This window comes from Pan paniscus, chromosome 1 (genome assembly GCF_029289425.2).
Source record: "Pan paniscus chromosome 1, NHGRI_mPanPan1-v2.0_pri, whole genome shotgun sequence".
NCBI classification, from domain to species: Eukaryota; Metazoa; Chordata; class Mammalia; order Primates; family Hominidae; genus Pan; species Pan paniscus.
The window spans coordinates 214,999,845-215,015,360 of NC_073249.2; the positions used below are offsets into that span (position 1 = coordinate 214,999,845).

Genomic DNA, 15,516 nt, shown 5'->3' on the forward strand with positions numbered 1-15,516 from the left:
TGCAACCTTTACCTCCCGGGTTCAAGCAATTCTCATGCCTCAGTCTCCATCCTCAGAAGCTGGTGTCACAGACATCTGAAACCATGCCTGGCTAAGTTTTGTATTTTTAGTAGAGGTGGGGTTTCACCACGCTGGCCAGGTTGGTCTCAAACACCTGACCTCAAGTGATCCACCTGCCTTGGCCTCCCAAAGTGCTGGGATTACAGCTGTGAGTCACTGGTGCTTGGCCTCTACTTTTTTTTTTAATTAGCCGAGCATGGTGACATGCATCTGTAGTCCCAGCTATTTGGGTGGCTGGTGTGGGAGAATCACTTGAGCCCAGATGGGTGAGGCTGTAGTGAGCCATGCTCACACCACTGCTGTACTCCAGCCTGGGCAAAAGAGAGAGACCCTGTCCAAAAACACAAAAACAAAATCAATCTAAAAGGATCTTTGACCTTAATTTTAAACCAATCACATCCTCTTCCACCCAAATGGAGACATGGCTGTGGGGGTGCATGCCTGTAATCCCAGCTACGTGGAAGGCTGAAGCATGAGAATTGCTTGAATCTCAGAGGTGGAGGTTACAGTGAGCTGAGATGGCACCGTTGTACTCCAGCCTGGGCGACAAAGTCAGACTTAGCTTCATCCACACCAAAAAAAATTAGATTATACCACCCAGGTGATCATTAGATACATGAAGATTTCTACTGTGTTTTCTTAGGGACTGTCATCTCTGTCTTTGAAAACTGTTTTAACTCTGAAATATTTTGATAAATTTGACGTGGCCAAGGATCCCTCAACAAAGATACTTTCAAGTTTTTTCTTTCTGTCTAATATCAGGAAGAGATTCAACCCTTCCCTATCTCACACTCAGGACTGTGAAGGACACATATTAGTAAAACTCCATGTTTGTGGAGGGAATCAGTGAATGAGTCCTGGACTTTCACCCTAACCCTAAATCTTTCACTTTGATGGATGAATATCTAATTCCATCAGTAAATCTGGAAGAAACCCAAAAATCCAATCAGGATTAACTGGGTAGAAGTTGAATCAAATGTAGTTCTCTTTCTCTCTTTTTTCTTTTTTCTCTTTTTTTTTTTTTTTTTTTTTTTTTGAATCTAGCGTATTTTCCAGGCTGGAGTTCAGTGGTGTATTGTCAGCACACTGCAACCTCTGCCTCCTGGGTTCAAGCGATCCTCCTGCCTCAGCCTCCCTAGTAGCTTGGACTATAGGTGCAGACCACCGCAACTGGCTAATTTTTGTAATTTTAGTAGAGGTAGGGTTTTACCATGTTGGCCAGGCTGGTCTCAAACTCCTGACCTCAGATAATCCACCTGCCTCTGCCTCCCAGAGTGCTGGGATTACAGGTGTGAGCCACTTCGTCTGGCCTTGAATGAATGTATTCTTGACTTCTACCCTATCCCTAACACTGTCAATTTCTTGCTTCATGAAGTGAATATAGATATGTGATATGAATGGACATCTGATTCAATCCGGTAATCTGGGGAGAGCCAAAAACCCAATCAGGATTACCTGGGTGGAGCTTCACAAATGCAATCAGATATCATTTTCTGATTGGAAGCTAGCAGCGGATATGTGGAGGGGTGTGGGTGGGAGTTGTGATTAGAAAGGTCAATAAAAGCTTCTAAAGACCCACAGGAGAGACCCAAAGTCTTCAAGCCTGGAGTTCCTGCCTGGTTCTTCCTGAGGTCTGAGCACCTTCTAAACTACATCCAGATCTGGTAAGTCACTAATTTCTGTAAGGACACTCCCATCTGACCTAGAGTCAGTCAGTCTGGGATGGTGACAGTGCAGCCAACGATGGCACAGAGCTATATCCTGTCCTTTTTTTTTTTTATATGAACAATTTGAGGCTTTGAATGTTTTCCTCTAAATGCAGTTCTGTCTTTATTTCAAAAAAGTTGATTGTGCTTTGGTTTAGGTCATTTCAAAATTCTTGAAGGGAGCAGTGACTCATGCCTTTAACCCCAACACTTTTGGAGGCCAAAGTGGGAGGATCATTTCAGCCCAGGGGTTTGAGACCAACCTGGGCAACATGACAAAAACCCTCCTCTACACAACGTTTTTGTTTTTTTTTTTGAGGGTGGGGAAGGAGTCTCACTGTGTTGCCCAGACTGGAGTGCAGTGGCATGATCTCAACTCACTGCAACCTTTACCTCCCGGGTTCAAGCAATTCTCATGCCTCAGTCTCCATCCTCAGAAGCTGGTGTCACAGACATCTGAAACCATGCCTGGCTAAGTTTTGTATTTTTAGTAGAGGTGGGGTTTCACCACGCTGGCCAGGTTGGTCTCAAACACCTGACCTCAAGTGATCCACCTGCCTTGGCCTCCCAAAGTGCTGGGATTACAGCTGTGAGTCACTGGTGCTTGGCCTCTACTTTTTTTTTTAATTAGCCGAGCATGGTGACATGCATCTGTAGTCCCAGCTATTTGGGTGGCTGGTGTGGGAGAATCACTTGAGCCCAGATGGGTGAGGCTGTAGTGAGCCATGCTCACACCACTGCTGTACTCCAGCCTGGGCAAAAGAGAGAGACCCTGTCCAAAAACACAAAAACAAAATCAATCTAAAAGGATCTTTGACCTTAATTTTAAACCAATCACATCCTCTTCCACCCAAATGGAGACATGGCTGTGGGGGTGCATGCCTGTAATCCCAGCTACGTGGAAGGCTGAAGCATGAGAATTGCTTGAATCTCAGAGGTGGAGGTTACAGTGAGCTGAGATGGCACCGTTGTACTCCAGCCTGGGCGACAAAGTCAGACTTAGCTTCATCCACACCAAAAAAAATTAGATTATACCACCCAGGTGATCATTAGATACATGAAGATTTCTACTGTGTTTTCTTAGGGACTGTCATCTCTGTCTTTGAAAACTGTTTTAACTCTGAAATATTTTGATAAATTTGACGTGGCCAAGGATCCCTCAACAAAGATACTTTCAAGTTTTTTCTTTCTGTCTAATATCAGGAAGAGATTCAACCCTTCCCTATCTCACACTCAGGACTGTGAAGGACACATATTAGTAAAACTCCATGTTTGTGGAGGGAATCAGTGAATGAGTCCTGGACTTTCACCCTAACCCTAAATCTTTCACTTTGATGGATGAATATCTAATTCCATCAGTAAATCTGGAAGAAACCCAAAAATCCAATCAGGATTAACTGGGTAGAAGTTGAATCAAATGTAGTTCTCTTTCTCTCTTTTTTCTTTTTTTTTTTTTTTTTTTTTTTTTGAATCTAGCGTATTTTCCAGGCTGGAGTTCAGTGGTGTATTGTCAGCACACTGCAACCTCTGCCTCCTGGGTTCAAGCGATCCTCCTGCCTCAGCCTCCCTAGTAGCTTGGACTATAGGTGCAGACCACCGCAACTGGCTAATTTTTGTAATTTTAGTAGAGGTAGGGTTTTACCATGTTGGCCAGGCTGGTCTCAAACTCCTGACCTCAGATAATCCACCTGCCTCTGCCTCCCAGAGTGCTGGGATTACAGGTGTGAGCCACTTCGTCTGGCCTTGAATGAATGTATTCTTGACTTCTACCCTATCCCTAACACTGTCAATTTCTTGCTTCATGAAGTGAATATAGATATGTGATATGAATGGACATCTGATTCAATCCGGTAATCTGGGGACAGCCAAAAACCCAATCAGGATTACCTGGGTGGAGCTTCACAAATGCAATCAGATATCATTTTCTGATTGGAAGCTAGCAGCGGATATGTGGAGGGGTGTGGGTGGGAGTTGTGATTAGAAAGGTCAATAAAAGCTTCTAAAGACCCACAGGAGAGACCCAAAGTCTTCAAGCCTGGAGTTCCTGCCTGGTTCTTCCTGAGGTCTGAGCACCTTCTAAACTACATCCAGATCTGGTAAGTCACTAATTTCTGTAAGGACACTCCCATCTGACCTAGAGTCAGTCAGTCTGGGATGGTGACAGTGCAGCCAACGATGGCACAGAGCTATATCCTGTCCTTTTTTTTTTTTATATGAACAATTTGAGGCTTTGAATGTTTTCCTCTAAATGCAGTTCTGTCTTTATTTCAAAAAAGTTGATTGTGCTTTGGTTTAGGTCATTTCAAAATTCTTGAAGGGAGCAGTGACTCATGCCTTTAACCCCAACACTTTTGGAGGCCAAAGTGGGAGGATCATTTCAGCCCAGGGGTTTGAGACCAACCTGGGCAACATGACAAAAACCCTCCTCTACACAACGTTTTTGTTTTTTTTTTGAGGGTGGGGATGGAGTCTCACTGTGTTGCCCAGACTGGAGTGCAGTGGCACGATCTCAACTCACTGCAACCTTTACCTCCCGGGTTCAAGCAATTCTCATGCCTCAGTCTCCATCCTCAGAAGCTGGTGTCACAGACATCTGAAACCATGCCTGGCTAAGTTTTGTATTTTTAGTAGAGGTGGGGTTTCACCACGCTGGCCAGGTTGGTCTCAAACACCTGACCTCAAGTGATCCACCTGCCTTGGCCTCCCAAAGTGCTGGGATTACAGCTGTGAGTCACTGGTGCTTGGCCTCTACTTTTTTTTTTAATTAGCCGAGCATGGTGACATGCATCTGTAGTCCCAGCTATTTGGGTGGCTGGTGTGGGAGAATCACTTGAGCCCAGATGGGTGAGGCTGTAGTGAGCCATGCTCACACCACTGCTGTACTCCAGCCTGGGCAAAAGAGAGAGACCCTGTCCAAAAACACAAAAACAAAATCAATCTAAAAGGATCTTTGACCTTAATTTTAAACCAATCACATCCTCTTCCACCCAAATGGAGACATGGCTGTGGGGGTGCATGCCTGTAATCCCAGCTACGTGGAAGGCTGAAGCATGAGAATTGCTTGAATCTCAGAGGTGGAGGTTACAGTGAGCTGAGATGGCACCGTTGTACTCCAGCCTGGGCGACAAAGTCAGACTTAGCTTCATCCACACCAAAAAAAATTAGATTATACCACCCAGGTGATCATTAGATACATGAAGATTTCTACTGTGTTTTCTTAGGGACTGTCATCTCTGTCTTTGAAAACTGTTTTAACTCTGAAATATTTTGATAAATTTGACGTGGCCAAGGATCCCTCAACAAAGATACTTTCAAGTTTTTTCTTTCTGTCTAATATCAGGAAGAGATTCAACCCTTCCCTATCTCACACTCAGGACTGTGAAGGACACATATTAGTAAAACTCCATGTTTGTGGAGGGAATCAGTGAATGAGTCCTGGACTTTCACCCTAACCCTAAATCTTTCACTTTGATGGATGAATATCTAATTCGATCAGTTAATATTTAAGAAAGTCAAAAATCCAAACAGGATTAACTGGGTAGACATTAAGAATTCTAATCAAATGTAGCTCTCTCTGTCTCTCTGTTCAATCTAGCCTATTTCCCAGGCTGGAGTGGAGTGGTATAATGTCAGCTCACTGCAACTTCTGCCTCCTGGGTTCAAGCGATCCTCCTACCTCAGCCTCCCTATTAGCTTGGACTACAGGCGGAGACCACTGCATCTCACTGAAATTTTCAATAATGAGGCTGGGGCGGAGGCTCACTCCTATAATCCCAGTATGATGGGAGGCCAAGAGGGGTAGATTGCTTGAGACTAGGAGTTGAAGACCAGCTTGGAAAACATAGCGAAATCCACTGTCTTTACAAAAAGTCAAAAAATAAAAGATGAGCTGGGTTTGGTGATGCATAACTGTGGTCCCAGCTACTTGAGAGGCTGAGGAGGAAGAATCCTTTGAGCTGGGAGGTCAAGGCTGCACTGAGCTGAGATCCCACCACTACACTCCAGGCTGGGTGACAGAGCAAGACCCTGTCAGAAAGAGAGTGAGAGAGGGAGAGAGAGAAAGAGAGAGAGAATGAGAGAAGGGAGGCAGGGAAAGAAGACAAGAAAGAAAGAAGGGAGAGAGAGGGGGAAAGAAAGAAAGAAGGGAGGGAGAGAGGGAAAGAAGGAAAGAAGAAAGAGAGAGAAAGAGAAAGCAAGCTTAAATAATGAAAAGAAAACAAATAGAACCTGTTCTAGGGATGCCCCATGAATGTTCCCAACAAGCTTATTTGTAGGAACTGAAAATGTGGGCATGTAGGCTTGTGACACTCCCATTCCCATTGTTTTAGAAACTTAAGGAATTAGTAATTTCCCCCAATGGTAGGAGGGGTTCGCTTTCAGGTTCCTCCACACTCACTAGTCACTGGATGGAACACTGGATAGAAAGGAAGGGCTAGTGGTGGCCCTGCTTCCTCACTGCTTGGGAGACGCTCATGCTGATGCAGCAGAGGCAGAATGCTGGCTTAATGGCCACTGAGTACAGAGCAGAATTGGAGTAAACTGAGGGCTCTTTCACCATTGCCAGAGCAGTGACTTTGGCCCTGGGAGAAGATGAGATTGCATGGGCTTGGCCTGAGAGTGATGCCTTTTCTCTGGGTTTGTCCTCTGGAAGTTTTCCCTGCAGATTCATGAAGATGAGCATCCGGACTCCACCCAGACTCCTGGAGCTTGCGGGGCGGAGCCTGCTGAGGGATCAAGCCTTGGCCGTCTCCACCCTGGAGGAGCTGCCCACAGAACTTTTCCCCCCACTGTTCATGGAGGCCTTCAGCAGGAGACGCTGTCAGGCCCTGAAGCTGATGGTGCAGGCCTGGCCCTTCCGCCGCCTCCCTCTGAGGCCTCTGATAAAGATGCCTTGTCTGGAGGCCTTCAAAGCTGTGCTCGATGGGCTTGATGCACTGCTTACCCAAGGGGTTCGTCCCAGGTGAGGTGGCCCAGGTGGGCTGGTGGGGAGGGCCCAGGTGTCCAACAGAAGGAACAGCTGGGTCATGAGAAGTTAGGAGGCCCAAGTGGGGGATGGTGGTGGTGAGGAAGCTGAGAGGACTTGGCCATTCACCAGCTCCTCAGGGAAAGCACTGCTCAGCACACAAGGTCCATGGAGGTAAGAGGAACCTCTCCTCTAATGGCACTGAAAGGCACCATGAAAAGTGAGAACTGGGCCGGGCACGGTGGCTCACAATGTAATCCCAGCACATTGCGAGGCTGAGGTCAAGAGTTGGAGGCCAGCCTGTCCAACATGGTAAACCCCAACTCTACTAAAAATACTAAAATTAGCTGGGCATTGTGGTGGGTTCCTGTAATCCCAGCACATTGGGGGGCTGAGGTCAAGAGTTGGAGGCCAGCCTGTCCAACATGGTAAACCCCAACTCTACTAAAAATACTAAAATTAGCTGGGCATGGTGGTGGGTTCCTGTAATCCCAGTTACTTGTGAGGTTGAGGCAGGAGAATCATTTGAACCCGGGAAGCAGAGGTTGCAGTGTGGTGACCTCACAGCACTGCACTCCAGCCTGGGTGACAGAGGGAGACTTGGTCTCAAAAAAAAAAAATGTGGAAGTGGGCAGGATCCAAGGGGAAAACAGGGTGAAGAAAAGTCAGAGAGAGGGACAAGAAGCAGGGAGGGGAGGAGCTGCTATCCAGGATGTGGAGTTTAAGTTCAGAAATGAGTTCTGAAATTCTCAGTCTCACCTCTATTTTCCCACAGGAGGTGTAAACTTCAAGTGCTGGATTTACAGGATGTCTGTGAGAACTTCTGGATGGTTTGGTCTGAAGCTATGGCCCATGGGTGCTTCCTCAATGCCAAGAGGAACAAAAAACCAGTGCAGGACTGTCCAAGGATGAGAGGACGGCAGCCCTTGACTGTGTTCGTAGAACTTTGGCTCAAGAACAGGACTCTGGATGAATACCTCACCTGCCTCCTTCTATGGGTCAAGCAGAGGAGAGATTTACTACACCTGTGCTGTAAGAAGCTGAAAATTTTGGGAATGCCCTTCTGCAATATCAGAAGCATCCTGAAAATGGTGAACCTAGACTGTATCCAGGAGGTGGAAGTGAATTGCAAGTGGATACTGCCCATCCTGACACAGTTTACCCCATACCTGGGCCACATGAGGAATCTTCAGAAGCTCGTTCTCTCCCACATGGATGTCTCTCGCTACGTTTCCCCAGAGCAGAAGAAGGAGATTGTTACCCAGTTCACCACTCAGTTCCTCAAGCTGTGCTGCCTCCAAAAGCTTTATATGAACTCTGTTTCTTTCCTCGAAGGCCACCTGGACCAGCTGCTCAGGTGAGGGAGAGTGGTGAGCTTTCTCTGCAGACCACAGCAGAGCCTGTTACAGTAAACACTAGTGGGCATCTACTGTGAGCCAGCCTATGAGGATGAAACAGTGAAGGGGATACTAGAATGTCCATGCATTGTCCTGTTGGCGGCCCTGTCCTGAAATGGGTATCATGCAACCCTCCCAATAGAGGCAGAGGGATCAGCTAGGGGAGATGCTATAGAGAGGCTGCCATGCTAGGAAGCTAGCTACTGGGGGGTTCAGATCTAGTGAGGGTGCCTTTCTGGATTCTTCCTGAGGACGTGTGTCTAAGTTAAGATGAGGAAAATTGGCCAGGGGCGGTGGCTCATGCCTGTAATCCTATCACTTTGGGAGTCTGAGGCAAGAGGATAGCTTGAGCCTAGGAGTTTAAGACCAGTCTGGGTAACATACCAAGACCCCTGTCAGAAATGAATAAATAAAAGTAAAAACAAACAAGATAACTTTTTTTTTCTGAGATGGATTTTAACTTTGATGGTCCAGGCTGGAGTGCAGTTGTGACATCTCAGCTCGCAGCAACTTCTGCCTCCCAGGTTCAAGCGATTCTCCTGCCTCAGCCTCCCGAGTACCTGGGATTACACGCGTGGGCCACCACACCTGGCTAATTTTTATATTTTAAGTAGAGACAGGGTTTCACCATGTTGGCCAGGTTATTCTCCAACTCCTGATTTCAAGTGATCCACCCACCTTGGACTCCCAAAGTGCTGGGATTATAGGCGAGAGCTACCACGCCCAGCCAACAAGATACTTTTTAAGAAGATGATGTGAAGTAGGGAAGTGAAGTGGGCACTGAAGAGGGGAATGCTCAGCAAACCTGCACATGTCAGAAAATCAGCTTTGTGCCCCACAGTTTGGTGAACATGAATGATCCCATCTCTAATTCCCTGTTGTCAAAGTTTCTTTTGAGCTCCAGGTAAATTAATTACCTAGGAAATGTATGATTCTGAAACAGAGGGTCAGGGAGCAGGCACAAAGAATGGTGAAAGTGATAGATGGTTTGCTGATGATACAGGCGTGTCAGGGACGCCTGCAGCCCGCCCACCCCAGCTGATGTTGCAGGATCCTGTCTGGGTTTGTCCTTTATGCCCGCATCTCCACTGGGCTCCTGTGGCCCAGGGATGTGGTTTTCTGCCTGACAGATGAGGAAAGGGAGCTTTAGGGATTCTGTGAACTTGATCCATTCCTATAAATGATGGTGAAATGAGTCAGCCTCAAATGGAATTATTTTTTCTCCTTTTTTTTTTTTAATACAGAGTCTCGCTCTGTCACCCAGGCTGGAGTGTAGTGGCATGATCTCTGCTCACTGCCACCTACACCTCCTGGGTTCAAGCGATTCTCCTCCCTCAGCTTCCCAAGTAGCTGGAATTGCAGGCTCCCGCCACCACACATGGCTAATTTTTGGATTTTTAGTAGAGAGGAGGTTTTGCCATGTTCACCAGGCTGGTCTCAAACTCCTGATCTCAAGGAATCCACCAGTCTCAGCCTCCCAAAGTTCTGGGATTATAGGTGTGAGTTACTGGGCCGGGTCTAAAGTGGAATTGACCTCGGTGGCAAAGCTCTTCATCACGCATCATCCTAAGTGTTGACCATCAGGCCATGAGAATGATCCTGGACTTGGGCAAAATGGTCTCCATCCATTACCTTGAAGCCGTTCCCCACTACCCTCCACTCACCCCTATGATTCCCAAGAATTGACTTCTTGCTCTCTCTCCCCAGCTGTCTGAAGACCTCGTTAAAGGTCCTAGCAATAACTAACTGTGTGCTTTTGGAATCAGAATTGAAGCATCTATCCCAGTGCCCGAGTATCAGTCAACTAAAGACCCTGGACCTGAGTGGCATCAGACTGACCAATTACAGTCTTGTGCCTCTCCAAATTCTCCTAGAAAAAGTTGCAGCCACCCTTGAGTACCTGAATTTAGATGACTGTGGCATCATAGACTCCCAAGTCAACGCCATCCTGCCTGCCCTGAGCCGCTGCTTTGAGCTCAACACCTTCAACTTCTGTGGAAATCCCATCTCCATGGCCACCCTGGAGAACCTGCTGAGCCACACAATCATACTCAAAAACTTATGCCTGGAGCTGTATCCTGCCCCGCGGGAAAGTTATGGTGCTGATGGTACTCTCTGCTGGAGCAGATTTGCTCAAATTAGGGCTGAGCTGTTGAAGAGAGTGAGGGACTTCAGGCACCCCAAGAGGATCTTGTTCTGTACTGACTACTGCCCTGACCGTGGCGACAGGTCATTTTATGACCTGGAGGCAGATCAAGACTGCTGTTGAATGCCTGCCTATTTGGATGGATATGTCAAACGCTTTCTTCTGGACACTTGGAAACTAAAACCTAGGTCTTAGGTACATCCTAAAGGGAGCACAGAACCCATCGTTTCACACATGGGCTCTGAAAGTGGGAAAGGAAAGGTGATCAAGCAGGGTCAGGACTTGGGGGAAATGTTGCCATGGATTCGATGGGACTTTGGGGACCTGTATCCTGTAGAGTTGAAAATGGGAATCTGAATGTCTAGAGTGGAATTCAGGCTTGAGAATACATGAGGGAGTTACTCTTGCATGGATGGTTGTAAAGAAACAATCAGAAATAAAGGAAAACTGAGCAGAATCTGTTTGGTGCCGTCTATTATTAAGTAACCTGTTTTTCAGTTTAAGCCTCAGGAATCTTCAGTTGTTGATGGAAAAAACAAAAGGCACTGACTGAGTTGTCCAATCAATAAGATGCAGCCCAAGAAAATCAAGGCATTTAAATGAAATTTGGTTATTGTAACCAGTTTCCTCCCATTCTTTTATTTGAGACAGAGTTTCACTCTTGTTGCCCAGGCTGGAGTTTAGAGTGCAATGGTGCCATCTCAGCTGACTGCAACCTCCACCTGGGGTTTCAATGATTCTCCTGCCTCAGCCTCCCAAGTAGCTGGGATTACAGGCATGCACCACCATGCCCAGCTAATTTTTGTATGTTTAGTAGCGACAGGCTTTCCTCACTATGTTGGCCAGGCTGGTCTCAAACTCCTGACTTTGGGTGATTCATGCAAGTAGGCCTACCAAAATGCTGGGATTACAGGTGTGAGCCACTGTGTCAGGCTTTTGTTTTTGTTTTTGTTTTTTAAAGGTCTCCTGTCACTCAGGCTACAGTGCAGTGGCACAATCATACCTCATTGCAGCCTCAATTTCCTGGGTTCAAGCGATCTTCCCACCTCAGCCTCCTGAGTAGCTAGGACTACAGCTGTGTGAGCCACCACACCTGGATACATTTTTTTAGTAGAGACAAGGCCTCGCTGTCTTCCCCAGGCTGATCTGGAACTCCTGAGCTTGTGATTCTCCTGCCTTGGCCTCCCAAAATGCAGGGAGTATAGGCGTGGACCACCACGCTTGGCTTGGCCTCCTCCAGTTCTTCACTTCTTTAGATGTCTGTTAACTCCTTGTTAGTTGCTGTGGCTGTTCAGTGGGTTAATACACACTAGGTGGACACCAAAGGCCTGGAACATTACTGGGCAAGAACAGTGAGCCAATCCACACGGAAAGCACCTTCTTCTCAGGGTCTTTCACCGCTAGCCAGATGCTGAGACCCTGCCCACTCCTTGTGAGTCTCCACATGCTTCCAGAAGCCTTAGTTGGTGGACGTCAGCTTCACTGCACAAGGAGCCACTCTCTTCCCGCTGCCCTGGAAGGGGATGCCCATATTGTATATTGGCTGGAGACTCTGGGCAGCATCAACCCTTGCTTGTTCCCCTGATGACCAGCAGCCCTTCTTAAACTGGTTGTAGCCAGTAAAGACAGCCACATTCCCTTTAAGTAAAATACTACAACTATACAGGCATGTAACACTTTTTAAATATTTCCATCTGACATTTTAAAAGTTACATCTTTTTGGGGAGCTAGGTCAGATTGATGAGAGATTTTCTCATAACACCTCCCCTCTATCCCTATCAAGGAAGAGACTAGTGCAGCGTGTCCTGGAATCTGACATCATCAAAGGGTGGATAACGATCAAGTGCCTGAGGGTGATGAGTGACCTTCCCTGTGCTGAGGAAGCCTGCATAATGGGCACCCAAGTGAAGGATCCTGCTGAGTACTCAGGGGCTGGTGTTGCTGTCAGGGATGTTAGCCAAGAGCCTCAGCTTCCTGTAAAATGAGGATGATGATGTCCAACAGCTTATAGGACCTTGGTAGGATCAAATGAGATGGTTCATGTTTAGGGCTTGGCATGGGGTCTGGCATACAGTAAGATCAATACATCTTGTTCTTTTTTCTCTTCTCAGCAGAAGTCCCAGCATTTTTCATCTTTCAATCTCACCTCCTTTTCCCGATAATAGAGAGGCAACAAGAACTCAGGGCATGCAATGGGGCTCAACTTCTACTCTCTGCCACAATTTCATCATGATTCCCCCAAAGAGCAGAGCCCCAGGAGCCAGCAGGGGGCAGGGTGGGCATTTCTGGACTGGATGCATTCATAATAAGATCAAAATTTCCAATCCGTAAGTCTCGGGAGCCATCTGCTGATAGATCAGACCAGATGGTATAATTGAGTGTTGCAAGGATTATATTTTATGGTGTTTTTAAAAATTTACTATTATGAGCCAGGTGCAGTGGCTCATGCCTGTAATTCCAGCACTTTGGGAGGCTGAGGCAGGTGGATCACCTGAGGTTGGGAGTTTGAGACCAGCCTGACCAACATGAAGAAACCCCTTCTCTACTTAAAATTCAAAAAATAGCCAGGTGTGGTGGCACACGTCTGTAATTGCAGCTACTTGATAGGCTGAGGCGGGAGAATTCTTTGAACCTGGGAGGTGGAGGTTGCGGTGAGCTCAGACTGAGCCATTGCACTCCAGCCTGGGCAACAGTAGCAAAACTCCGTCTCAAAAAAAAGATAAAATAAAATTTATTATTATGGCCGGGCATGGTGTCTCACACCTCTAATCCCAGCACTTTGGGAGGCCAAGGCAGCCTCGGGATTTTGAGACCAGCCTTGCCAACATGGTGAAACCCCGTCTCTACTAAAAATACACAAAATTGGCTGGGAGTGGTGGCATTCGCCTGTAATCCCAGGTATTCAGGAGGCTGAGGCAGGACAATCACTTGAACCCGGGAGGAGAAGGTTGCAATGAGACGAGATCGTGCCACTGCACTCCAGCCTGGGCGACAGAGCATGAAAAAAAAATTTACTATAGTGTGAATACTATTAGAGTATAAATATTTGTGTTGTAATTTACGTATATGAAAGATTAGAACTTTTAAAGAATGCAACGTGATATTTTAAGAATGGTTAATGGCCAGGTGTGGTGGTTCATGCCTGTATTCCTGGCACTTTGGGAGGCCGAGGTGGGTAGATCACCTCGAGGTCAGGAGTTCCAGACCAGCCTGTCCAACATGATGAAAACCTGTCTCTACGAAAAATACAAAAAATTAGCCTGGCGTGGTGACAGGTGCCTGTAATCCCAGATAGTCAGGAGGCTGAGGCAGGAGAATTGCTTGAACCTGGGAGGCAAAGGTTGCAGTGAGCCGAGAATGCACCACTGCACTCCAGCCTGGGTGAAAGAGGAAGACTCCGTCCCAAGGAGGGTGAGAAAAAGAATACTTAACTTGGTTTGAAATGTCAAAACAAATGAGATTTTGAAAACTAATTTTAAAGACACTGAACAATAATCATTTCTTCTTTAAAATGTATTTAGAACAATACAATTTTAGCTTTGAAAGGAAACATTACAGTTTTTAAAAATCTTGAGTTTATTTCATCTTATTTTATTTTGAGACAAGGTCTCACTCTGTCGTCCAGATAGGAGTGCAGTGGCATGATCACGGCTCACTGCAGCCTTGACCTCCTAGGCTCAGGTGATCTCCCTGCCTCAGTCCCCCTGGTAGCTGGAACGACAGGCATGCACCATCATGCCTGGCTTATTTTTGTATTCTTAGTGAAGAGCAGGTTTCACCATGTTGCCCAAACTGGTCTTGAAATTCTGAGCTCAAGCAATCCACCTGCCTCGGCATCCTAAATTGCTGGGAGTGAGCCCTTATAGGCATGAGCCACCGCACCCAGCCTTGAATTTATTTATTTATTTATTTTGGAGATGGAGTCTCACTCTTTCACCCAGGCTGGAGTGCAGTGGTACGATCTCAGTTCACTGCAACCTCTGCCTCCAGGGTTCAAGCAATTCTCCTGTGTCAGCCTCCAGAGTAGCTGGGATTACAGGCATGCACCACCACACCTGGATAATTTTTGTATTATAATTATTATTATTTTTTAGTAGAGACAGGGTTTGTCATTTTAGTCAGGCTGATCTCGAACCCCTGACCTCAGGTGATCCACCCGCCTCGGCTTCCCAAAATGCTACGACTATAGACGTGAGCCACCACGCCCAGCCTTTTTTCTTCTTTATAGCAGCTTTAGATTCACAGAAAAACTAAGCAGAAACTGCAGAGTTCTCATCTACCTTCTTCCCCCTTCAATACACAGCACCCCCACAGGATCAGCACCCACACCAGCACAGAGCATTCGTCACAACCAATGAGCCACAGGGACACATCATTATCACCCAATGTCCATAGTTCACATGAGGGATCATTGCTGGTTTTGTACATTCTATGGATTTTAACAAAGGGATAATGACATGTATCCACCATTAGAGCATCATGGAGAGTAGTTTTCTTTCCCTAAAAGTCCTCTGTCCTCTTCCCATTCATCCCATTGTACTCCCAACCCCTCACAACCACTGGGCTTTCTACTATCTCCATAGAAAAAGGCAAATGTCTGACAGGATGAGTCTTTTCAGGTTGCCTTCTTTCACTTGTACAATAACATGCATTTAGGAATCTTTCATGTCTTTTTAAGGCTTCATAATAATTCACTGACTGGATGGATCAGTTTGCTTATCCAGTCACCGACTGAAGGCCAACTTGCTAGCTTCCAGGTTTTGGCGATTATGAATAAGCTGCTGTAAACATCCAGGTGTGCGTTTACTCATTTCATTAAATATCCAGGAGCATGATTACGGAATTGTAGGGGTATGGTATGTTTTACAATGATTTCTTCCTTCTTGACAATCTCACTTGTTCGATATTGCTGCTAAAGGTCAGGAACTTTGTCTCCATCATCCTGTGTTCCCACTGCTGAGCATGGAACGTGGCACTTGGTAGCAAATGCTGTTGACCACGTGATGCATGGAAACGTTTATCATTGGTATAGTCACTAAATTGCTACCTTGGCGACATCAACATTAGCTCACTACCAATAATATGAATAAATTGGATTATGGAAAAAATGGCCCTTGTGATACTGTGGATACTCCATGTGTATCATGAAAGTCCAGCAATTGACCAGGCACAGTGGCTCACATCTGTAATCCCAGCACTTTCAGAGACTAAGGTGGGTGGATCACTTCAGTCAGGAGTTCGAGA

The 15,516-nt window shown here is 46.4% G+C and overlaps 1 protein-coding gene across 1 annotated transcript; it reads left to right on the top strand.

The window, feature by feature from the left end:
- The first annotated feature begins 486 nt into the window (after window positions 1–486).
- Window positions 487–10,732, top strand: LOC134728973 (PRAME family member 11-like). Its single transcript, XM_063596261.1, has 4 exons — window positions 487–1,724; window positions 6,418–6,726; window positions 7,505–8,086; window positions 9,834–10,732. Exons 2-4 carry the CDS (start codon window positions 6,434–6,436, stop codon window positions 10,393–10,395), a joined length of 1,437 nt encoding a protein of 478 aa, XP_063452331.1. The 5' UTR covers window positions 487–1,724; window positions 6,418–6,433; the 3' UTR covers window positions 10,396–10,732.
- The last annotated feature ends 4,784 nt before the right edge of the window (window positions 10,733–15,516 follow it).